Source organism: Hemiscyllium ocellatum, chromosome 2 (genome assembly GCF_020745735.1).
Source record: "Hemiscyllium ocellatum isolate sHemOce1 chromosome 2, sHemOce1.pat.X.cur, whole genome shotgun sequence".
Classification (NCBI taxonomy): Eukaryota; Metazoa; Chordata; class Chondrichthyes; order Orectolobiformes; family Hemiscylliidae; genus Hemiscyllium; species Hemiscyllium ocellatum.
The window spans coordinates 44,771,313-44,798,392 of NC_083402.1; the positions used below are offsets into that span (position 1 = coordinate 44,771,313).

Genomic DNA, 27,080 nt, shown 5'->3' on the forward strand with positions numbered 1-27,080 from the left:
GAGGGGATGCATGTGTGAGCGTGGGAGTGTGGGATAGTGTGAGTAATGGAGATCCTCCTCCGATATTGGATTATATTAGCAGTTCCATGTTTCAGAAATGTTTGAATGGGAGGTAAAATAATAAAATATCTAAGAGAGTTACAAATATGAAAGAATTTGGGGTATATTTTGAAGTCTGTGATAGAGGGACCTATAAGATCCAGGCCAGTTTTGTAGCTGGAGGTTTTGACAAATCTTTTTTTAGAAAGAGATTTCCTGCAACTGGGAAGGTAATTCTAAAAATCCTTTCAACCAGTTGCTTGAAAGTGTAACTGTACATGTATCAAAGTGAAGTTCTTTCAGGGCATCTTAGCCCCTTAAAGAAGTATCAGGAGTAGAGGGCACGTTCTGGAAATTGCATAAATGTATTTATGGGTAATATGATTCTTCTCAGATTTGGTATTTTTCACTAAGGCAGTTCCATTAATGTTAGGGTGTTCACATCTAAAGGCAGATCTGGAGATGTTCCATTGTCACACCTTGCTGGAATGGGTCCCTGGAAATCAAGCCGCTAATCTCAAAGTTGACACAAAAGTTAAATATTTTATCAAAGTGCACAAAATTTCTCAATGTACTTGTCTTTTTAGATTCGGGTTAACAGAAAGCATGGATCAGGTTCTGTACATTACAAGAATTACTCCTTATTACAAATAAGTTCTAGTTGTAGGCAAAGAATTATGAACTATTGACATACACTCTACTAATTAAACCTCTAACCTCTTGATAAAACTCTACCTACACACCTGTATAGACAGACACGAAAATAATTGGTGCTCTGGTAGAGGGGTATATGTGAGGCACACATACCAGACCAAATGCATGTTTTGATGTGATGGAACTTAGACTGGCTATGAAAAATCCAAAGGTGGAAGAAATCTTGCAAACGAATAAGAATATTTTTAAAAGTCAGAAGTGCATGCTGAGCACTTATGATTACCCTATGCCTTGCATTCATATCCTGGCCGCAGATTTTCCGGTGTGGAATATTTATGATGATGCTTGTTGGAACAAATTGGAAAAGTTGTTCCTTGGTCTGGGAGTTAAAGAAAATAAGAAGCCATTGAGACTGGTTTTTGTTGTTGCTGACATGGTATTCTATTTGCTTAAAATCTTGGAGGGAATACCATATATAAAAAGGGACAAAAAAAAATACCAATCGAATACTACACGCATAATTGTTTTTAATGGGATAATGTACATTCTACAAAAAGACTAATTTATAAAAGGCTTAGAATAGCTATTGCCAGTTTAGACAAGATGCTGGACAGGAAAATAATTTCCAGATAATAGTAGAGTATATATTAGTCATCAGCAATTGGATTGTTTCACCTGAGGGAATGCTTTACAGAAAAGTTGAAGATTCAACAGTAAGGATGTCTCACTATTTAAAAGTGGGAATATGAAATTGCTTTTATTTTACTTTCGATGTACTATTGTCTACATACAACATACTCATGTGGGAGTATGTTGGAGGTCAAAATGCAGATCCCATTAAGACTCAAACTGACCAACTTCAGAATTGATTGAGTACGCTTGATGGTCATTAGACTTTTGTATTTAAGAGCTGGGTTCTTTATTTAAAAAAAAAATGAAGAGTAACACCAGTGATTTGGCGATGGAAAAGAAATGTTCAATGGCATATAAAACCTATTCTGAATATATAAAAAAAATGGAGCAGAGTTCTTGGCCTGGAGTTAAGTCCCAACTGATCCAGAGGTGTGTATTAACATCTCTGAACAGGATAATTAGAAAATATCTTAAGATCTGAGTTCTTGTCGTCAAAAAGAGAGGCATGTTCTTGTCATACAGTTTATTAATTGGTTATCATTTGAGATTTGAGTTTTTAAATAAGAGCTGTGAGCTTCTCCCCTTTTTTGCTTATTGTTAATGTTACACTGCCCCTGCTGGGTAGTGTTTGTATTTAGGTGACAGGATAATTTGGTGGTGAGTTATCAAAGTAAAAATTGTGCTGAGTTCTATCCTGTTGACGTGATGGTAAAATAAAAAGCTGAAGTTTTGCCTGGTGGAGTGGTTGTTTTTGGACAAGAAAAAGGTCCAGCAGGGATGTATGTACTGTGCTATAAATTTACAATAAAACATTTTATGAATCTATGAAAGTCTTTTGCTGCTGAATTTGGCATTTGGATACTGGTATATATACCAACTTACTGTTTCTTTTGTTCCAGAGAGATTACAATCATGGAAGTAACATTATGCGTTTTAATGGCATTTAGAAAACAAGGTAGGTAGGTTAGGTGCATTAGTCAGGGGTAATAGGTCAGGGAATGGGTCTGTGTTGGTTACTCTTCGGAAGGTTAGTGTGGATTTGTTGGGCCGAAGGGCCTGTTCCCACACTGTAGGGGTTCTAGAATTCTAAGTACCATTGGTATTGGCTCCTCCAATAAAAACACGTGAGGAGCAGATATTAAGTATGAGTTCCAAGATTTCTAAAGATAACTGAACATAATAAGATGTGTGGTGTTCAATGCAGCCATCTGTAAAATGGTTTCTACTGTTGCTGGAATTATTGAGAATAAATTTAAGTTTCACTCCTGTTTAACTTGAATTTTTGTGCATTATTTAATTTTGGCTCTAAAACACTGGTTGAGTGAGGGAGTGCTTGTTACAGTTTTATCCATGTAAATACGTATATGAAATCTGTATGTGTACACGTATTTCATGTAGGCAAGAATATGTATTTCAATTGTGAAATAACAATTTAACTACTTATAGTCATTTCAATACTTTAAAAAAAACAACAGTTGGGCTGAAGGGCCTGTTTTCATACTGTAGGGATTCTATAAACAAGTATAATTAATCTCTGAAAGCAACATGATTCTCTATACGAAAAAAGCTGCTTTCATGTAAACAGCATTAAGTGTGCTGAAATCATAATTCAAAAGATCCCTGCCAGCATATGTACAGTCTGATTGAAAGGTATCGTCAGGTGATGCATTGTGTACCTTTTCTGAATCTTAGGCAACTAAACGGTCTAATGAATGAACTATGAAATAGAAAGTTTGGGTTGATTCTACTAGCTCCCAGGAGATGGGCTGGCTGGTGAGAATGGTAGGGGAGTTGGAGAGAAAGAGGAGACAGAAGACTGTCCTACCCTTAGGCAAATGGAGCTACATGAGTGGAAGATTAAGAACGTCCTTTCTCTTGGATGTTGGAATTTATAGGCAGCAAAGGTGGTACTCTGTCATGAGGGGAGACTCCATGTCCTATCCAATTGATCTCCGGCATGCTTAGTGCTTTGAGACTCTCCTACCTGTGACCTCTTTGGTTCATAGAGGGCTCCTGTAAAGCATTCTGAGCATACTTCTACTGCACTTGCAGTAAGAGGGTGGCACTATATGTCCTTTGTGTCCTCTTCCAACTGACGCAGTTCCATTAGTGGTCATTAGACTTTTTGTATTTAAGAGCTGGGTTCTTTATTTAAACAAAAACAAATGAAGAGTAACACCAGTGATTTGGCAATGGAAAAGAAATGTTCAATGGCATATAAAACCTATTCTGAATATATAAAAAAGGAGCTCCTGTTGATTCTTTTGTTGAGAATGGTGAGCTGTCAGTTCTGAAATTTCTTGGCAGCTCCTGGGGCAGGCAACCATCCTTAACAGGGACATTCACCTTGGAAACAACCACTTGGTTGCCTACTACTGAATAGATACAAACCTTGATCCTGTAGCTTGCCAGAATGGGATTGTCACCCATTTTTGGTTCCATCGGCTGTATCCTCAATGCCATCACAAAACTCAACCCTGTTTTTTCAGGTGTTTGTTTGTAAATGGGTGGTTTTATCACTGTAATTAGTAGAGATGTTCTCTTACCATTCTGTTTAAAATGATGTCCGTTTTGAATATTTTAATGTAATAAATGCATTTACAGTTTTACTGAGTGTTTCAAACAGATATGATCAGAATTGTAAATTCTGGCAATAATACACACACAATAGCTGAATGTACAACAAAACTGTAGATATGATAGCTTTCAATTTCTGGATAACTCAGTCTATCAGTGTTGGTACCATTTTTCATCTTGATTCCATTTGTAGCAGTGGTGGGGCTTCAGGCCTGATTTCCGTGAGTTGGCCTTTTCTGCCTCCACTATTGCTGTCTGATTATAGGTGTCAGGTACATTCTGGAGGTGGAAGCTGAATGTATTTCAGCACATTATTAGGCCCAGTAGCCTTCTCAGCATCACTATTGAGAATTTTGCTAAAAGGCAAGCAACAAGAGTGAGGCAAAGTAGTGGAGGTTACTATCATTATACACACTGCAGCTGGCACTGTGTCAGGATCAGCACTTTCAGAGATATCAATCTCTAGGTGATCCTTACATTATGGCAAATTCCTGACACGGGAATTCATCAGCCTTACAGTTTATTATTAGTAAACATTTAAAAAGCTTTAAAACCTGATGCAACGCCAAACTCTCATGTGCAGTCTTTCTGCTTGAACTGCTAGGTTGCTGATGTAGTGGACTGGATTTGTTGTGGAGTTGTAGAGACTTTTCAGAGAGTTTAATATTGTGGCTATGAGATCCAGATTTGTCAATCCTTCTCCAGTTTTTGGAAGAAACTAATTTTTTGGCTGTTTGGAGGTAGAAGATTAATATTTACACATTTCATGTAGAGTGGGTGAGGCTGCATGCTCGGGTGTGATATTTAGCATTTCCAGCTCCAACTGTGCCACAATGCAAACAACCTGCTGTAGATGTGCACCTCCTTATGTATTCATTGTAGTCCACTGCTCATCCTGTGAACAGTCCGTACCACTCCACTGAGTGAGCTTTCAACCCATTGCAGGACAATATGCTACTCTTTTTGTATAAAATATATGTGATACTGCATGTGTCCTTTATATGGCCTTGGCCGGTTTCTCATGGTTGGAGTTAATGCAGTTGCATTTCCAAAACAAAGTTGAGTTAATCATTACACTGGAATCCCTCCACTTGAAGTGCATGAGCATGTCTTACCTCTGCACATCTGATTCTGTTTCTCCAAGCACTGTAACTCCTGTCACAATGCCTGTTGGAACGTCGTCATTATCATCATCATCACTAACTTTCCTGCTCTATGGAGGATGGTGCAGAGATCTCCTGCATTTTGTCACTCTTTACTATGTGCCTTAACTCTGTATATAACCTTTTTTGGAGATAATCAGCTGGTTTGAAGTGATGGCGCATCCTTTGACATCTCCTCTCCCTCAGTATATGATTAGATTAGATTCCCTAAAGTGTATCTTCTGAGGGATAAGCCAGCTAGAATGGGAGAATTGTTAGCGAAGAGCAAATGCCACTGGGACCCATGTGGGACACTAAACCCTTGACATTGTGGTGTGAGGTTCTTTTTTTCTGAGCTTCTTACATACTTGATGCAACTGTATACACCAACTTCTGTGAGCAACAATCAAATTTTATTCAGCAACTGCGTACAAACTTTGGAGAAACTCATAACACAATTCGCCATGCTCACAAAGCGTGTCAAGAGGTTTTTCTGAACAAAAGAAACAGTCCTTTCTTTATGCAAAACCTTTACATTATAATCAATAATACCAACAAGACCCCCTCCCACCCCACTGTCATTCCCCCACAGTCACATTGCCACTCAAGACACAAAGCAGTGACCACATCATTTCCAGAAACAATATAATGTAAATCGTCTGTTGGTGGTCAAATCTGCTGTGAATTGTTTTTATAACTACAGGGAGCAGTCAAAATTCCAACTGCAATGTTCTTATTGATTTTGAATAGGATGATGATGCAAATGTAAATAATCCCTGAATAATAGGAGATGGCCATGTAAATGGCTCTGAATGGCAAGGGATAGGAACATAATTCCTTGCAATCCACCTGTAAGTCAGAGGCATCCCACCGTAGCCTCGGGATATCCAATTTCCTGTAGGTCATCAGAGCAAATTAACTCTTTTAATATCACAGTGGGATTCGGGCAATGCTTTCAACCATTCATGTGGAACTTTCATCATGCAACTCATCCTTTGGTCACTCCCTCTTACCAATACCCCTTTTTGCTTAGTGCATTGGCATTATCACCTTCACCATTGGCACTCTGTTCAAATATGCTTCTAACATCACTTTGTCACTAATTATATGTGATTGTCAATCATCAGCAATGAACTCAGCTGGCACCCTTGCTACCACAGTCTCCTTAACCATGTGAATCACATGTAGCCTTGCAGATCTATCCCTGTCCAGGTCATCTCTCTGGGATTGTGCGTTCCATTCCAGCGAATGCAACATACAGTAGTCAATTCTATAAAGTCACCAGAGACACAACTTTTCAATGTGACAGTGGCAAATTGCATTTCAAGCCATAACTGATTGGACCTACAGGAGTGCCTTGCCACTAAAACGAATAATTGTATGTGCCACATCTGTCCCAACAAATGCACCATTCAAATGTCATCAATCACAGTGGCCTTTGTGTGCTTCTGCTAAACAACTCTGCATGCAAGAGGAAAACAAGTTGTGGAACCTCCTGTGGCATTGGATTAATTTTTTGCTGCAGCACTCAGTGGATGCAATCTCTTACCATGCTGTCTTCGTCACATTAGATACTTTCAATTTTCATTTTGAGCATGTTTTCTCTTTCCACTTGCGTATTTTTGATCATAATCTTGACATCCTGGTCACAGAAGTTGTATTGTCTCACCCACACTCAGCAATTGCTCTCCTCTGCAATATTCTGGCATGACATTGAAGAAAGCACATGAGTAAGTAAAGCCTTTAGTTTTGTTGATGCAACACATAATGTATGTCTGCTCATATACAGGAACCTGATTCTCGAGGTGGTTGCTGACTGATGTTGATAGTGGACTAACATACGTTCCTTTCATGTTAAGATTGCATGTTGTGGAACTAAACACATAACACCCTACCAGCTTCTCCCAGTGACAGTATGCTGTGTTAAGGTAATGATCAAGACACAATCAGATTCCACACCCTGATAAAATTGGTGGTGAAAGTGTATGAGGAAGGGCAAAGGTTCTGCATGTGGTGTCTATCAGTGCCTGTGGCATTGTGTTAATCTGAATTAATGTAGTCTACCTGGGTTTTGTGAAGTTTTGAGTCAAGAGTGTGGTGCTGGGAAAGCACAGTAGGTCAGGCAGCATCCGAGGAGCAGGAAAATCAACATTTTGGGCAAAAGCTCTTCATCATCCTGATGCTCGGATGCTGTCTGGCCTGCTATGCTTTTCCAGCACCACACTCTTGACTCTAATCTCCAGCATTCTGCAGTCCTCACTTTTGCCCTTTTGTGAAGTTCTGTCTATCTTGACCGCTATGTGCTTTGTCAAGACACAAGGTCAATAGAAAGCAATAAATTGTATTTTCTTATAGAAGGTGTGCAATTCAGGTCTCTCTGCTGCAGGAGGGATATTGTGAAACTTGAAAGGTTTCAGAAAAGATTTAAAAGGTTGTTGGGAGGGTTGGAGGGTTTGAGCTATAGGGAGTGGCTGAATAAGCTGGGGCTATTTTCCTTGGAGTATTGGAGGTTGAGGGGTGACCATATAGAGGTTTACAAAATCATGAGGGGCATGGATAGGATAAATAGACAAGGTCTTTTCCCTGGGGTGGAGGAGTTCAAAACTAGAGGGCACAGGTTTAAGGTGAGAGGGGAAAGATTTAAAAGTGACTGAGGGGGCAACTACTTCATGCAGAGGGTGATGCATGGATGGAACGAGCTGCCAGTAGAAGTGGTGAAGGCTGATACAATTACAACATGATTAGATTAGATTCCTTACAGTGTGGAAAGAGGCCCCTTGCCCCAACAAGTCCACACCGACCCTCCGAAGAGTAACCCACCCAGACCCAATTCCCTCTGACTAATGCACCTAACACTATGGGCAATTTAGCATGGCCAATTCACCTGACCTACACGTCTTTGGATTGTGGAAGGAAACCAGAGCACCCGGAAGAAACCCACGCAGACACGGGAAGAATGTGTGAACTCCACACAGTTACCCAACACTGGAATCGAACCAGAATCCCTGGCGCTGTGAGGCAGCAGTGCTAACCACTGAGTAACCGTCCTGCCCCCCTTTAAAAGACATCTGGATGAATACATGAATAGGAAGGGTTTAGAGGGATATGGGCCAAATGCTGGCAAATGATTTTAGCTTTACTTTGGATGTCTGGTGGGAATGAATGAATGAATAAGACCAATGAGGGGTCATCTGTTAGTGTCAGTAACAATTTAGATAATTAGCACTCACCTGACCGATCTTGGATGTCTCCTCCCATGATCCAGGAACAAGCTTCCCTCCTCACAGCAGGAACTCTTTCAGATGAACTGCTTATATGAAATATATGTTCCACCATCTCCATATTCAAACTGCTTGGAAATTTCTTAACTTGCAGTACCTGCTTCTGTCATGAAACTTCAGACTAGAAAGTGCCTGTGTGATGGCAAAATTGTCCTGTAATAGGATGAACACTGATTTCTGTTTTTTAAACTACCACAGTTAGCTTCTCATTGTGGCTTGTCAACCTCAGATCCACTGTGGGAATAGCAGCTGGAGATGGGAGCTCATTGGTAACTGCCCTGCCTTTTTATTCATTCATAGGATGAGGGTGTAGCTGGCTAGACTAGCCAGGGTAGTTAAGAATTGACCACATTGCTGTTGGCCTGGAGTCACTTGTAGTTCTGACCAGATAAGGACGGCAGTTTTTCTTTCCTAAAGGGCATTAGTGAGCCAGATGTTTTTTTTTCCCTGACCATGGATTCATGGCCATCAGTAGACTTTTAATTCCCGATTTTTAAATTGAATTTAAACTCTATTATCTGTTCCAGCCGGATTCAAACCCAGGTTCCCAGAACATTACATGGGTCCCTGAATTAATAGTCCAGTGTTAATGCCACTAGGCCATCTTCTCCCCGATAACATATTGTTGCTTAAATTTATTTGCCTTCTGTATCCAAGACATAGAGAAAATTGTTCTGAGGGTAGAGACCATAAATATTCGGAGGATCAATATGTTCATTTCCATTTTGAATTATGCAAAATGAGTCAGACCAGTTTGTTTCATTCGTCAGACTTCGAGTTTTTTTCTCTTCTGGGTTCTCTTTATAGTTCGCTAAAAATCTTTCTGTCTATCATGTACAGAATTTTTTAAAAATCTATTTAACAATAAAACAGCCTGATTTGGTATCCTTTTGCACGACGCTCAACTGCAGAAGGAACACTTGTAGCAAAACTTTTTGATGTTAAGCAGGAAATGATTGATACCAATAACAGTGAAGTGAAAGCATTCACTGAGAAATTATCATGTTTTTCTGGAAAGCTACATAGGTATTATAAGCTCCTAATACACATGTGGCAACATAATTCTGTGAATGCCTCTGAAATAAATACAAAATAAGAGTAATGAAATGTTTGGGGAAAATGTCTAAAACTTTTGAAAAATTGGGTGCTACTTTCAACACTGCATCAAAGGTAGTGATGTACACATTTTCTGAAATATATTGTTTTTGTTCTGAATTTCTCTGTCTTACCAGTGCATGCGCTATACCAAACATTCCCATGTTGAATTTCAAACCCTCTTGAGTGCCTGCCTAGTGATATACAAAGCTTTAGAGCATGCAGAATGTCTGTAATGCATATCTGTGAAAAATTTTGATTATCTTCGTTCATACCTTTTCTCCCTTTCCAAACTATCCTACGTTCAGGTCCCTAACTCCAATAACATCAAATCCTCTCAAATCTGGAAGAATTCCCCTACTTGGGGAGCCACCTTTTATCTAAGGCTGACATTGATGCAGAGATTAAATTGCATCCAGTCTGTGAGCACCACCTTAGGATACCTAAGGATGGGAGTCCCTTATGACTGTGACATTATGCTGATACCAAGATCCTTGGGTATTAGACAGTCATCCTTCTGAATCTTCTATATGGCTCTGAAAGTTGGACTATGTATAGATACTACCTCATTGCCCTTGAGAAGTACCATCAATGCTGTTTGAAACGGATTCTCTGCATCAGCTGTGAGGACAGGCATATGAACAACAGTGTCCTTGAAGGAGTCAATGACAGCAGCATCGAGGCCATGATCAGCTGAAACCAGCGCAGCTGGGCCGGTCATGTGCCTAGGATGCTTGTGTTTGAACTGCCAAAACAAACCATCTTCACGCAGCTCAAGAAAAGCACTCATACAAGAGGAGGATAAAGAGAGCATTTCAAAGAGACCCAGAAGGCTTTCTTCAAGAGATCCAACATAACGTGGATGGACATTTTAGTTGGCGTGGATTAGTTTGGGCCGAAGAGCCTGTCTCCATGCTGTAGGGCTCTAGATGTCAATGTGTAGGAGAACCTGTTCAGATGAAATCGAATTAGAGAAGCCTCCTGAATGAAGGGACACAATTTTCTGAGAATTCTTGTTAGCAAGAAGAAGTACATAAAAGGAACCGGAGAAAGGGTTGCCAGTGATCTCAAAGGGGCAATTCCATCTCCTGGAACACATGCCAAGTATGTGGTTGGAAATGAGGCTCTAGAATCAGACTCCTCAGTCACGCAAGGACCCACTTAATGCATGACCAATAAAAAGGAATTTCCTAGGTGGGCAGTCATCCTTTTCTCAAGTGATTGCTGACAATGATGACAGTTTGTGGGGAGGAAAGACATTGGCCTTTTTCACTGTGGTAGGATTTATACTTCGTAAGTGTTCATCAGAACTTTCTTATTGAATTACTGTCCTTTTGAACCTTTTGCACTCTGAATGCTCAAGAGTTGTTCTGATTTTTAGGGGTCAACTGGTTTGCTGGTTGAAAATGATTGGATATGAATTTGCTTGGGCTGAACATCCACTGTTCAGTTTTTGTTTTATAAATTGGGAAATAAAAACATTAAGACTGGAATTTTATTCCGCTACCCAGACCAGCTGTGGGAGGGATGCATAACACCGAGTATCTTGCAGTGGCATATGTATGCTGTCTATCCAGCACGTGATGTATTTTGTCCAGGATGACGGATGCTTTGAATGACATGGGCTAGTTGAGGCCCTGAAGTGTCTAATTACTGTGGCAGCATCAATACACACTATCTCATCTTGGCAATCACCTGATGAAGGAGCAGCACTCTGTAAGTTAGTGATTACAAATAAACTGGTTGGATTATAATCTGGTGTTGTGTGATTTTTAATCTTGACTAAAGTCAGTGTAATTAAACGTTATTTGATTTTGTCAGTTCATCAAATATGACAATAAAGGTGGAATGGTAGGATGAATTTGTCTTTCCAAGTTGTTTATAAGTAGTTACTAGTATGTTTCTCAGTAAATGTAAACAAATGTAACTAAATAAAATTGCATGATTTTAATGATCTTAAAGATGAGTAAAGATATTTTATTCTCTCAAAAATAGGGAATTGTTAACATTTTAAATGAAATAGTTTTATCAACAACTTGTGTGATCTCTGTGTTTTAGAGAACATTGAAAAATGTTTTTAGATTAATATGAAATTTTATTAATAAAAGATAATTTCTTTCAGTGTATTTTGGGACCTTTACTGTGCGGCACCTGAAAGAAGAGAAACCTGTGAACATTCTAGTGAAGCAAAAGCCTTTCATGATTATGTAAGTCACCGATCAAATCGGGAAGCCTTTCAATGACATTGATTCATTTTTATATCATGAACCTGAAGTTTCATGGTTTGAACCTTTTGCCTCATAATTGTCATCTCGTTCGGATCTTAGTTTACAAAAAGTTGTCCAAGACATGCTTCAGCCTGGAAAATGTGTGTAAAATGAATTTGGCAGCTCACTGGAGGTCTCTAGTGGACTGTAACAAGGTTCTGAGTTACAATTATAATTTGAGATGTGATGCAGAAGCAAAAATTGATCAAAATCAGCTATTTTTTCTTGCAATATTTTCTGACTTTGTTTTACCATATGATGTGAAACCTTGATCATCCTGTAACCTCCTGATCTGATTACTTGGCTCACAACTTGTTTTTGTGAGAAAGTTATTTCAGTTAATTTGAAGCTTTTGATGATTAAGCTAAATGCCACTGAATGCCACACTTAATGTGCCATTTCAAAACATTTGTGGAGTGCAATTGATCCTGGTGGTTTACTGAAGAATAAAATATAGGTAAGTGGAATTTTTGGCTTGGCATAAGTGATTCATCTTTTGGTAAACAATCATGATCTATTGTGTATCTTATCCGAATAATAAATTGATTGAATTTTACAAAGCTTTTGTTTTAAAATAAAACAAAGACTTTGATTTTCTGGAGGCACTTTGCATTGTGCAAGACTTAACTCATTTGTGTCAGTTGTTGAGTTCAGTATGGAGATAGTTTTGCTTCTGCACATATTGTGAGAATTCAAAACATAAGTTAGTTTTTGTCATTGTCGAACTTGTCAGAGTAAAATTAGGACTATTTTTGTTTCCAATTTAAGCTTAAAGAAATCTTAAATGATTGCAATTTTCAGCAAACCAGAACATTTGCTAGCAAAAATTTTAATCTTCCTTAATAAGGTTAGATACGTTCGACTCTTACGTGAGGTGTGTCATGCAAAAGTAAATATTGCTTCAAGGTTTGCATTTATGCTATCTCCTCTAATGTGGAAATTGGATAAGATAGCTGTGGCTGATGGTGGTTTCATTTTCTTGTCATTTTGATTTACTTACTTTGTATAAAGGTTAATAGTGCATGCATTATTTTACAAATGTGATAAATACTTCAAATATTACTTTTGGTTTGGTATTTTTTCTCTTCAAGCAAACTGAAATCTTGTGTAGCAACTATTAGTCCTTTGTAGTTTGTTAACTGAATTGTTCAATTTAACATAATTTTTCAATGTTGTCTTTTGATTTACTTCACAATTTAAAGTATTTCCAGGAGTACTTTGCTTGTTGTGAAAACAACTTTTTTTTTTCCCCATGTTTGCAGGTGTACTGTCATTGCATATTTGTTGGTTAGTTAGTTTCAAAAGTTTGGATATTCGGTAGTATTCCAGAGCAAAGGTTAAACAGATTGCATCTCTAATCATTGATAGTTAGAGGAATGAGGGTCATCTTATTGAAACGTGTTAGATTCTTAAGGGACTTGACAGGGTAAATTTGAGGGGATATTTCCCCTCATGGGAGAGTCTAGGACCAGATGGCATAATCTCAGTCTTAAATTGGCATCTCTTAATTCTGAGATGTGGAGGAATCCCTCCTTTGAGGTTGAGTGTCTTTGGAACTCATTGGCACAGAGGGCTATGGGAGCACAGTCCTTGTGTATATTTAAGATTGCTATAAGTAGATCCTTCACCAGTAGGGGAATCAAGGGTTAGAGGCAAAATGCAAGAAAATGGATGTGTGGAATGTCTGATCAGCCAAGATTCTATTGAATGAAGGAGCAGGCTCGTGGGTGTGAATGTCCTACCGCTGTTCCTGTTTCTAACGGTCCTGTGCCAATGAAAGTTCATAATCAGAGATACAAAATATTGCTCTTCATTGCCTGGTTCGTGCAGGTGTATATGTTGTACCTGTGTGAGTTCATGCTTATATTTATTTTGTGTATAGTGGAATTTTTATTGTTTCTAACTTTGGAACCCAGGAAATTTTAGTTTGGAAGTTTAGAATTAAACATTGAGATGATACCTAATTTCTTTGTTTTCGATGTTTGAATCAATCTTTTTTGTTCTCTTACTTTTCCTGTTTTCTTTTATTTTGGGTTTTTGAGGTCAGAAATGAGATACAAGACATTTTGGGTTCTGAAGAGATTGTGATGGTAATGAGGAATTTTGTGTGGATGGAAAATACCAAAATGGCAGAGCTTTTCAAAGGTATATGCCCCTTGTGCATTTGCACTTCTCATTCTCTCTGGGTTTTTGGTTTTAAAAATGGCTGTCAAAACTAATTTGAGACAAATCATTGATATTGGAAGGAAACAGCTGTTCCCAGAGGTGGCTTACTTAAAGGTAGGAAGGCCACTTAGTTCAGTGGAATGGTGTCAACCATGCCACCTTCCCTCTTCAATCTATGTTGCTTTCAACCACCCGACTGGCTGACATCTCTCACTAAGTAGAATTTCCTCCCCCAGGGTCGTGATACCAATGGAAGATTACTATGTGGTTCAGTAAGCATTCCCTGGAAAAGGCAAGGGTCTTTCATTGACTTCCAGACAGAGGTTAAACCCCTCAGCTCTTCAAGGTTCCACCCATACTTTGGCGATGTCAGTGTTGGACTGGGGTGTACAAAGTTAAAAATCATACAACAACAGGTTATAGTCCAGCAGGTTTAATTGGAAGCACTAGCTTTTGGAGCGTCACTCCTTCAAAGCTAGTGATTCCAATTAAACCTGTTGGACTATAACCTGGTGTTGTATGATTTTTAACTTTGTCCACCTATACTTGTGATACATCTAAGTATCATGAGATAATGTGCTCGTACTGTGTAAATGGAGCATCTTCTCATAAAATATTTAGACAGTTCTTTCTGTCTGTCATTATTCATTGTTCTTTATTAAGTAATTTTATTCACTACAATTTGATTAGCCTTGTGTGATCAGCAGACCTTTGCATAGTTTCTATTATTGATTGCCACTTTGTAGTGTCTAGATTGAATTCCATGTTCTCTTCGATACTTGACCCAATTACCATTTAATGGTAGTCTGTCAAAATTGTGATGTTCTAGCTCGACTTTGTTACTGACTCTTCAAATACTCATCCTTATGTCAAACACCCTACTACATGTTTTTCCTGCCTTCTTACCTACTCATTACTATAAATTTCTCATGATGGAAAATTATTGCTTGAATCAAAACTAAATATTTTTATGGCTTTAATATTCTCCTTTATTGTGGGAATTTAATACTTCATACAGTACTATAAGTATAACTTAATGAGTACTTTTTGAACTATGTTTCTTGATTTATAAAATTCAAAATTTTTTGTGCTTCTTCACATACCTACATGTCAATTTCAGGAAATTATCTTTTCAAATGTCTTTCCATTAAACATAAAGTTGTATTCCTTATTTTTATTGTCCTAAAATGTATCATGTCACTCTTATTCCACATTAATTTTAATTTACCCACATCTGTCCATTTGGCTCAAACTAGAAATAGGTTTATTTAGGACCTTTTTAGAGGAGGGTCTTCACATGAAAAGGTAAATTCAAAGATCCAACACTTTTAGCAGTGACCTATGTTCAAATGGAAGTGAGTTGAAGGCAGGACAAAATCTTGCAAAAACCTTTACTTTCTATGCATTTTCACTGAAAATGCAGCAGTTTTATTATAAAGTATGGGTTGAAATTATTCATTAATTCTTCAACATTTCCACTTTGGTGCTGGAAGCAGTGCATGTATTTTCTCTGTGTGAGTAATCTTAGTATAATTGACCCTAGAACTAATGTGTTGTTTGTTACCTGATCATTAAATTGTTCCAGACTATTTTGTTAGTCTATTCACCAAATAACCGCATACCTTGATGCCTTAAAATTTTGCAATATTACAAGTATAATCTACCGTGGTACTTATGAATTCTCTGAATATCAAAAGACAGTGGGAGGCTGAGAACAGATCCTTGTGGATATCTAGTACTGCATGGTTTCCCACTCAGTCTTTTTTTTTGATTTGTCATCACCTACTTTTTGTGCTTGAATTAGTACTTGCTTTAGTTAACTAATATCTACTAATTCCCTGATCCTTGTAACCCTAGTATGTGGCACTTATGAATTTTGAAAGTACAATTCCAAAGTTGTATCTTGTGCATTACCGTTGTTCCAACGTGCATGGAAATTTATCCACATGCTCAGAATCACTTGGAAGATGTCTTTTGCTTGTTTGTGTATTCACTTCCCAACGTATAACTGAAGTTTTCTTTTGGGGAGTTATCCAGCTGTAGAAATTGGTAACATTAACACTGGACATTTAATATTTTTCACATTTAAAGCACTCACTGGTGCCATCAAATTAGTACTTACAGTCAGCAGCAGACCTAAACTCTCTCAAATTTTGACCCAATCTCAGAATGACAGATTGCTGTGAAAACTTGGTATTTGCATTTTCATACCATTTTTGTATGGCTTTTCTAAAGACATTGGCTTAGAATACCTGATCAGCAGCGAAATAACAGCATCCACTTCTGAACTTGATTTAAAAGTAAAGGTCTCCCATAGGATTTAACAGTCTCTGTGGCATAGATTCCTTTCTCAGCTTTCATTTGAATTTGACACTAATTCAGTAGTCATCCAACAACAAGCAAAGCCAACCATATCAAACCCAGAAGTAAAATACACTAATAATTATATTTCACAAAGTGCACTGTATATACATATACAAACGATTAAGGCACTAGGTAAAATGTCATAAACAACTTTAGAAAAAAACATGGAACGTGTTTTGACCAGGGAGTGGTGGGAGGGGGAAAGAAAAATGACATTCCACAAATGTAAAATTAGCTTTTCAGAGTCAGAGATGATTGTCAATTGTAGTATACCTTAAAATCCAGATTAACCTTATTGAACAAGCTATAACTTTTTGAAGAACTTTTACAGTGAACCTAATAATCTGAAAGTGCAGGTTTTCATTAGTACAGTGATTTTGAATTTGATTGTCTTCTGAGAACTTTACTAAGCCACCACTTGGACAAGCATGGCATCTCTGACAGCAACTTCTGTATTTCTGCATTAAACTTCTTATTTGTAGATTCCAGGAGTTGCTATCCATTTCAGAGATGTAATGATGGTAAATGTTCGCATTCTCTCTGCTGCTACTACCTTAAAAGTTGTGTTGTTATCAATTTAATATTAAACTAAGGGGCAAAGCTGTGCCAATGGGCAAGAGATCAGGCTGCAACTGTTCGCATTCATTCCACAAAAGCACGTGTACTGGTCTAAAGAGAACAAAATACCTATGTAAACATAACAATAGCACGGCAAAACAATTAGGAATTGCATACAAAAATTGCCTATTAATCATCCTGATTTTTGATGTTGCCAAGCTTCGTAGTTGGAGGTAACCATAAAACATCTCCCTTTCAGACAATTTTGATAGATATTGGGAATATCCAAAGGATTTGTGGAATGATGCTTGCATAGCAATAAACAGCTTCAACATCCATATGTCTTGTGAAAGTTGAGGAGCATGGGCATTTTGAATAATACGACTTTCCTTTCACCTGAGTTTCTTAATCTGTGAATGCTAAATGCCATACAAATCTTTGATATTTGTTACTTATTGAAATTAAAACATGCTTTGAGAACATGATCATGGATGATTTAAATATTTTGAATGAAAATTCATCATTATTTGTTTTCACCTTTGCTGTCGAATTGTAAAGATTCAAGTACATGCGTAGTTCCATTTTGTTCCCTTTAATAGTAGCTAATGCATCTAATTATTTGCTAGAGATAGAAATTACTATGCTGTATTTTGTAAGACTTCTTTGTTTGATGTTTTTAGTTGATTACAGAGACCAACAGCTGAAGCCATAATGAAGGGCCACATGAAGTTGCATGCTAAGTGATTCCACAACAAACCAATCAAATCAAAGACATTGCAGTGCTCACTAATGATCTTCCTTCCATCATAAAATCAAAAATGGAGCTATTTGCTGATGATTGTACAACACTTTGTTCCATTCATAGATCCTCTAATAATGAAGCAGACTGTACCTGCTATATCTGTTCATGATTATTGGTGCACAATTAATCATAGAGTCATAGAGATGTGCAGCATGGAAACAGACCCTTCTGTCCAACCTGTCCACGCTGACCAGATATTCCAACCCAATCTAGTCCCACCTGCCAGCACCTGGCCCATATCCCCCCAAACCCTTCCTATTCATATACCCATCTAAATGCCTCTTAAATGTTGCAATTGTACCAGCCTCCACCACTTCCTCTGGCAGCTCATTCCATACCCGTACCACCCTCTTTGTGAAAAAGTTGCCCCTTAGGTCTCTCTTATATCTTTGTGGGAAGTCTTCATGAATTTTCTCATCCTCAGTGATGACATGTCCAGCTTATGAATGCAATAGACAAACATTAAGAATTTACAACTGCCTTCAGACAAAAGTGTCAAGTGGATAATCCATCTCCTCTTCTTCCCGAGGTTGCATTATCAGAGATGCTAATCTTCAGCCAACTAGATGCATTCCACGTCATCAGTAAATACATGAGCCCACAAAGGACATGGGCCATCGTAACATCCTACCTATGCTGCAGAACTAGCTGTGTTCCTAACCACGCTGTTCCAGTAAATTCTAGCATCGATGTGCCAAAAATGGCAAATGGCAAGTGGTCTGAGGACAAATGTTGGAAAAGTGTATCTGGCTAATTATTGCCCCATTACTTTATTGATGGGTTGAGAATAGAATAATGTAAGTTTTTATTGATATTGCTATCAGGCAACATTTAGCAATAATCTGCTTTCCCATTTCCAGTTTGGGTTTCAAAAGGATCACTTGACTTTTGACTTTGTTGCAGCCTTGATCCAAATGCAGTTAAAAGATCTAAATTCTTGATGTGGAATCGGTGTGGCTGTCCTTGACAACGGTGCAACTTTCAGCTGAGTGTAGTATTAAGTAACTCCAGTAAAACTGAGGGGTGAGGGGAGACCTTCAACTGGCTGGAGTTATACCTCACACAAATGGAAATGATTGTGGCTATTCAGTGCTAGCTATCTCAGCTCCTGGACCTTGCTAGGAATTTCTAAGAGCAGTTTTAAATTATAATCTTCTATCCATCATACAGGCTGAATTGGGTTTATTTGCTGATGATTATACAACATTCTGTTCCCTTCACAGATCCTCCACTGATGAACGACACCGAACCGGCATACAGCAATACCTAGACAGTGTTCATATTTGGATTGATAAGTGGCAAATAACACTCAGACCATACAATACAGGCAAAGACCATTTAAAAAAAGAGAGAAACATCACCAGTCCATGTCATTGAATAGCTTTTCCATCACTGAACTCCTCCACCATCAACATCTTGGGTGGTCACTATTGATCAAAATGTTGAATGTAGAAGCATGTATATTGTGCCATGACAGAAGCATATCAAAGTCTGGGAATTCTGTGATGAATAGCCCTTTTTCTTACTCCCTAAAATTTGTCCACCAATTACATGATATCCATTGGAAGTGTGATGGAGTACCTCTCACTTGCCTGAATGATTGCAGCTCCAACTGAACTCAAGAAACTTGGCACAATCTAGAGCAAAGCAGTCTCCTTGATAATTTCGTTACTACAGTCTTACTCCCCTGACCACAACTGCACGATGACAGCAATGTAAACAATTTACAAGATACAATTTACCTATATTCCTTCCACAACATTTTCCAAACCTGTAACGAGTGTAAAATAGAAAAGCAAGGGAACAGGCGCATGGGAACATAGTGATCTACAATCTCCTCTCCAAACAATATATCTCCAAGAACTGTATTACTGTTCCTTCCTTATCACGTTTGAAATCCCAACCTTACAGGATTAACTCTACTACATGGTCTGCAGTAGTTCAAGGGGGTAATTCACCAGCATCATCGCAAGTGTAATTAAGGATGCTGAGTAAATGTCGGCCTTGCAACCAGTGCCCATACTTTATATATGAATAAAAATTACAGGCTTTCTCCTACAGAATGCACTCTCTTGCAGCTATGTATGTAGTTAACATTTTCCATTTCAGATTTTCTCCTTCAAAATTGCTTTTACTAATTTCTGCATATTTTGGATAGTCATGTTTCTGAATTTTTTGTTGACCAATTTGGACCTCTTCAGACTTGATCAATTGAGGTATTTTTTTCACCTTTCATTTCGTGATTTCCTACCACTTAAGAATTTTTATGGCTGTAGGTTTATAGATTCTCTGCTTTTTGGTAATCATTTATCCTGTTAGACTTACACAACATTGAGAAATTTTGATTCTTTTAGTAAATACCTTGCTGGCATTTTGGTTGAACATTTTCCCTTTTGGACTTGGTTTTTGCATGTATTTTGGTTTGACTTTTTTTAATATTATTGAAAAGGGACAACTGCAAGAAGGCTAAATTTTAAATAGTCACAACAATCTGTACTACAGAAGCAAAGGGTTAGCAGTATGATTCTGCATGGTCAAGGTATTGCCATGAAGAAACACTAGGGAGCTCCAGGGTCTTACAATTTCAAGGAACATTGACCTGCATCTTGCCAGTGTAAATGAACTATGTTGCCAACTTGACTGACTATGTTGAAGTAGTTGTTACTCGAGCTGTCATTGCACTGATGGTCACTCAGCAAGTGCTGCCCAATCACAGGATTAGATCTGACAATAAGCATATCTTTGGGTTACACAGGGGGAAGCTGTTTAAGTATTCTGCTTCTTATGAACAACCTTAATATTTGACACAATATGCCAAGTAGTAGGATGAATGGCCAACGTACCTGGCATTGCACTGGTACTGGAATTTACACCAAGTATTGCTCAGTTGTGTGGGAGGTTGAATATTTTTCTGGACTGACAACACTATGCTGTTAGTGGAAAATGTCACACATCTAGCCTCTGCTTAGTAGCAGCATGAAATGGCTTGCTTAATCAATTTCCATTAAATTTGTGACCTGGAGAAATTTACTTCTTCTGATACTTTTCTTGGCCTGCTAATTTGTAATATTTTGGTTATGCATTTTTATAGATTTAAGTGACCATCTCTTAGATAGAAAGATTGTACCTGGCCATTGATACATGAGCATTATGGATTTACTGTTAGATGTCTGTGCATGTTTGTGATTGTTTCAGTTTTAAAACAAATTACACCAGTTTTTTTTACTTAATATTACTCAGTGTATCTTTCATGCGATGTTTTCAGCCATTCGTGGACATTGGATCTGGTACTGTAGGATGCAATCAGTACATCAACAGTATTGTGCTCTCAAATTCCATAACAGTAGTTATACATGTGGAAAACAGTTTCATGTAGTATCTGTAAAATAAATTGGCTGTACTATTCGTAAAAATGAACAAAATCATGATATACAACATTTCACAACCTCCGATTATCCCTACTTATTCAACAGCTAATGAAGTACATTTTAGACTGCAGACACTTTTGTAATCTAGGTAATGCAACCAATTTGTGGAAAGGATTTTCCCATGAACAGCAATGTGATGATGACCAGATCATCATTTCTTTCGATGTTGATTGAAGGATAAATATTGGACAGAACATAGGGGATTGTTGCTTGTCTTTCTTTGAAATAGGTTATTTTACATCTACCTTTCATCTGGCATGTATTTACTAATTTGTCTGTTTCTTCCTGAGGTTGATTACAGCTGCCTTGGTCTTAAAACCATGTTTGCTGTTGTTTTGTCATCTGTGGTATGTAGAGAGATGCAATCACATTACCTGGCTCGTAATCGAGAGGTCCGAATTAATACTATAGAGATCTCTTCAAATTTCACCACATAATAGCTTGTAAAATTAAATGTAAGTGAATAAATGTCGAATTAAAAGTTATGATGACCATGAAAATGACCAATTTTTAGGAAAACCATTTGGTTTGTTAATGTTGTTCAGGATAGAAGGCTACTGTCCTTACTTTGTCAGCCTTAAGTATGACTCTCGACTAACAGCACTGTAATTAACTCCTTACCACCCTTTTAAATAGCTTACCAAACCAGTTATATTCAAAAAGACGATTTCCTTTAAGGGAGTTAGACATAGACAATGCTGCCTGACTGGTGACACTTGTGTCCCACAAAGGTACAAAGAAATGTGTAAGCTAAAGTTCACGTTAGCTTGAATCATAAAAGCAATCATAGACTCATTTCCTTGACTAAATGGCTTTTTTCCTTTTTTTAAAAAAAAAGTAACCACAATCAAACAACATGCAATTTAATCACTCACTTGTTTAATCAAGTCAAAATGATTTAAATATTAGAAAATAAGTCAATTCTGCATCATGCTGGGATAATGCTGCAATTATTCATTGCAAACATTCTTTTAATTAAAAAAAAACTTGCATTTCACGTGCAGCATATTTCAGTACTGTATATCTTATTTCCATATTGCATGGAATACCTTCCCTAACCTCACCCATTTGTTTGTTTCCACCATGTTCAGAACAACTCTCCTACTCATTGGGACTGGTTATCATAGAATCATCATAGAATCCTTACAGTGTGGAAACAGATCATTTGGCCCAACAATAGTTTTTCATAGAAATCTCAAAAGCACAGTAATAAAATGTAATGCTGTTTCTTTTCTCTCCAGACAACTAGCTCAAACTTCATTATTATATAATGAAAGCTTCTAGTAAATGACAGCATATGGTGAAGGTGAAATGGGAGAAAGCCTTGAGGATGGGTAGTACAAGAGCTGCAAGTTACAAATAGGGACATGATAAAGGACCAGAAAGGGCTGTTTTTTTAAACAACAATTGTGAGGGTCTTTTCTGTCACACCTGATAATTCAGATACGTAGAAGCTATTAATTATTACTTGCGCTCCATTTATGTAACGTAGAGTTCAGTGAACGTAATTTTTTCAGGAGAACCATTAATTTGCTCCATGGATATACTTAAAACTCTCTATCTGTATTGGAACCAGCCCAAACTGGTTTTTCAGTCGTTCTGGTTGATTGTTATTCGTTGGGAAATGTATGGCCTAAATCAATCAAGATTCTTTTATATAGACTATAAAGCTAAAATAAAACATTGAATGCTATTGCGAGGGAAAAAGCAGAAGATGAAATAATTGACAAAGTATGGATTTCAAAAGTGGAGGAGGTGTTTGTGCTTTTATATATTTGAGCTATGAATGTTTTTTGTGTGAGCTCCTGGGAGATAGTGTTAATTTTAATATATGCTTAGGACAGTCATCTGCACCTCACTTACCCCTCCACAGTGACCTGTTGAATTCACCTACTGCCCAAAGTCCATCTCAACACCCCATGTGGAGTAACCTTCATGAGCAAGATACAACTTTGGATTAAGAAATAGGAAATACAGAATTGTTAACAAGTTCTTTGAAAAAATCTATCTGCTGAAAGGAAAGCTGTGAATTACAACAGTAGGAGTGATCATGGCCAAGTATGCTGAGTAAAAAGTGAGATCTGCAGATGCTGGAGATCAGAGCTGAAAATGTGTTGCTGGTTAAAGCACAGCAGGTCAGGCAGAAGCAAGTTTCCTGATGAAGGGCTCTGGCCCGAAACGTCGAATTTCCTGTTCCTTGGATGCTGCCTGACCTGCTGTGCTTTAACCAGCAACACATTTTCAGCAAGTATGCTGAGGACAATCAAGGTTTCTGCTCAACCAGGAGAAAGTGAGGAATGCAAATGCTGGAGATCAGTCAAAAAGTGTGGCACTGGAAAAACACAGCTGGTCAGGCAGCACCCAGAGAGCAGGGAAATTGATCTTTCGGGCGTAAGCCCTTCATCAGAAATGTGGGGTGTGGGTGGGGGAAGGTAGCTGGGAATGTGATAGTTGGATGCATGTGCATGGGTGAGGGTGATAGGTTGGAGTGGAGGGTGAAGCAGATGGGTGGGAAGGAAGATGGACAGGTGGGACAATTCAAGAGAACGGTTTGGATCTAGGATGGGGAGGGGAGATGAGGAAACTGGTGAAATCAATGTTGATGCCTTGTGGTTGGAAGGTCCCAAGGTGAAAGATGATATGTTCTTCCTCCAGGCATCGGGTGGCTAGGATTTGATGTGGAGGAAGCCCAGGATTTGCATGTCCTTGGTAGAGTGGGAGGAGGAGTTGAAGTGGAAGGCCACAGCATGCATGTGTCTCAGAGATGTTCTATGAAATATTCTGCAAGTTTGCATTATGTCTGCCCAATATAGAGAAAGACCACACTGAGAGCAATGGACATACTAGATGAGGTGTTTGGATATGCAGGAGAATCTCTGCGAGATGTGGAAGGATGGGTGGCAAGGGAAGGTGCTGGGAGTGGAGGGTGGGTTGGTGGGTAGTGTGGACCTAACTAGAGAGTCTTGGAGGGAATAGTCTCTGTGGGATGCTGTTCGGGGTGAGGAGGGAAATATATCTCTGGTAGTGGGGCCTGACTGTAGGTGGCAGAAATGGCGGAGCATGATGCACTGTGTCCAGAGATTGGAACGTGAGGACCAGCGGTGTTCTATCCTTGTTGTGGTTGGAGGGGTGGGGTGCAACAGTGGAGGTGCAAGAAGTGGAGGAGATGTGTTGGAGGGCATTGTTGACCATGTGGGAGGGGAAATTACAGACCTTGAAGTAGGAGGCCATCTGGGATGTTCTGGAGTGGAATTGCTTCTCCTGGGAGCAGGTATGGTAGAGGCGGAGGAATTGGGAGTAAGGGATAGCATTTTTACAGTGGTGGGGGGGGGGGAATTGGGTGGAGGTGCAGTCCAGATAGCTGTGAGAGTTAGTGGGTTTGAAGTAGATGTCAGTGTTGAGTTGGTCACCGGAAATGGAGGTGGTGAGGTGCAGGAAGGTAGGGATGTGTCCGCAATGGTCCAGGTGAACTTGAGGTCAGGGTGGTAAGTGTTCATAAAGTTGTTGAACTGTTCTACCTCCATGTGGGAGCACGAGATGGTGCCAATACATTTATCGATGTAGTGGAGGACTGGTGCCAGTATCACTTCAGAGGATGGACTATTCCACATATCTGACAAAGAGGCAGGCATCGTTGGGGCCCATGGCTACCGCTTTGGTCTGAAGGAAGTAGGAGGATTCAGAAGAGAAGTTGTTGAGGATGAGGACCAGTTCAACCGATTGAATGAGTGTGTTGGTGAAGGGGTACTGGTTGGGTTGACAGGAGAGGAAGAAACTGAGGGCTTGGAGGACTTCTGCTCAACCAACCTCCTGAGCCACCAATGATGCTACATACTATTGAGAAGTGTGTTCTCTACAGATTAAGTGCTGGACTAATTGCCTTAAATTCAACAAATAAAGGGCTATTGCTCGATTTGGGAGATTTTCATTTGCTAAATAAATAGCACACCGCTTTTATTACTTGAATCAAATTGAACTCACAAACTAAAAGAAATTGGTAATGTGGACTGCTAGTGCTGATATCAAAAGAGAAATAAGGACAGGTAAACTAAGTTGTCAATTGTGATCAAGGAATATGCCTGAAAATGTTGAGATCGATGGAGTCTTGAGATACGTGAGTGTCTAGTTTCTGAAGTTTGGCAAATGGTTATACAGGAAATAATTAATGATGGGCTTTTAAATTGAGAATATCCTGACAATGGATCTCTGACCATTGATAAATTGAATACCAGAATCAAAATACAATAATAAAGTAAGAGCACACGCTGAGCTCTGGCTGCAGATAATAAAAAACGATAGTAAAAACAGATCAGTACATAGATTTGAAGAAAGCAAAAGCTGGGATTCTCCCCTCCTAAGAAATGTGGGCGAAAGTGGCAAAAAGGACAAATAATCAGGCAGGTTGACACTAAGGAGATACTTGTCTTCTTCCAAACACTTCAGAAGTTATGTTTGAACAGACAAGCCAATTCACGGCCACTTAAGAGCCTCATCCCATTATTGCCCCAATTAATTGTGTTCCCTCCACCTGAAAACTGTGGCAGCCTTCCTGACTTGAAAAATGGGTGGTCTCCCTGCTTGGTTGGGAGTGATGCTGCATCTGTTCTAATGTTGGGGTAATTGGGGACTTAGAGAAGGAATGGAGTGGTTGATGAATGCTGTGCCTCCGGCTCTGGTCTCTGAACCCAGTATCATCTTCAGAATGAAAGAAGAATCACTGACCAGAAGGGTCACGGACCCTTCTGAAGAAGGGTCAGTGGACTCAAACATTAACTCTGATTTCTTGCCACAGATGCTGCCAGACCTTGAAGTAGGAGCCCATCTGGGATGTTCTGGAGTGGAATTGCTCCTCTTGGGAGCAGGTATGGCAGAGGCGGAAGAATTGGGAGTAAGGGACAGCATTTTTATGGGGGGGGCTTCAGAGAAAGTGTAGTCCAGATAGCTGTAGGAGTTGGTGGGTTTGAAGTAGATGTCCATGTTGAGTTGAGTCCCAGTTTTTCTTGGAAGTTCTGAGGTTTTTAATTCAAAGCTATACCATCTACACTCTTTAAATTAGACCCATACCCACCCACCGTCACTCCTTTGCATTGATTACAGAATCCTCACTGTGATGAAAGATGGGCAATTCATAAAATATTCTTCTTTCAAGCTTGAATTTAAACTAGTGGCATATGTATGTTGGTGTACTTCTGTAAAGTGGTTTAAAAACATACTTGGTCAGTTTTTCCAGAACTTTGATTATAAACAACTATGTCCCTCCTGAGATTTTATTGGAAGTTTGTTATTAGTATAGAGGTACATGATGAGGAAAAAACAATCATCAAGGCATCATATCAGCGGAGTTTAGGATGTGCAATTTTTTTCAATTTAGTTAAAAAGCATTTGGGCAGTCCAAAAGAGACCTGACTGGAGTCAGAAGCAAGTATAATCTCCTGGGGAAAAAGACAATTTTCAAAAAATGTTCAGGAGATGGACTATCTTGCTGAAAGAATGCAGTTTGCAAGACTTCCAGACTACAAATGTTTGGTTAGAACTCTGCATATTATTAAATAACTGAGGAAGTTAAACTCTTATTTGTGTGAATGGTCAAGGGAAAAGGCCTCACGAATCTTAAGATGAGAACTAAGGCAAAACAGTTAAGTAGGCTGCACAATACACAGGACTAGAACTGAGAAGTATCAGTTAAATCAAATTAACAAATTTGATAGGTAAGGAATTTATCTAAAATTTGAGTAACTGTGAAGTGATGGTATTAGAAAGTAGATGCAACTTTGATTAGCTGTGTTTTGAAATAGTTCAATCTGTGTAATATTTAGACAGAGAAAAGAGCAAATTAAGCTGGTTAATTTAACATATTTAACATTTAACATAATTTTCATTATCCTAAAACTAAATTTACAGTTTGACATGTTTCAGTGAAAGACTGTTGCATTAATTAATATCAATGACTTATCAAGCTGGATTTTATTCTTGGATCTGACTTATCTAGATTCGGCATCAGCATGATATTATTGCATATCTTTTCAAGGCCTCATTCCACTTGTCTCTCTACATTTGTGATCTTGTCTATTCTT

General features: G+C 38.6%; 1 protein-coding gene across 1 annotated transcript in view; it reads left to right on the forward strand.

The window, feature by feature from the left end:
- The window catches only part of LOC132823016 (single-stranded DNA-binding protein 2), a 374,063-nt gene that overhangs the window by 120,401 nt on the left and 226,582 nt on the right, over positions 1 to 27,080 (forward strand). Inside the window, exon 4 of the mRNA XM_060836550.1 lies at positions 11,544 to 11,628. Within this exon, the coding sequence (XP_060692533.1) occupies positions 11,544 to 11,628 (85 nt within the window). The remainder of the gene's footprint in view (positions 1 to 11,543; positions 11,629 to 27,080) is intronic.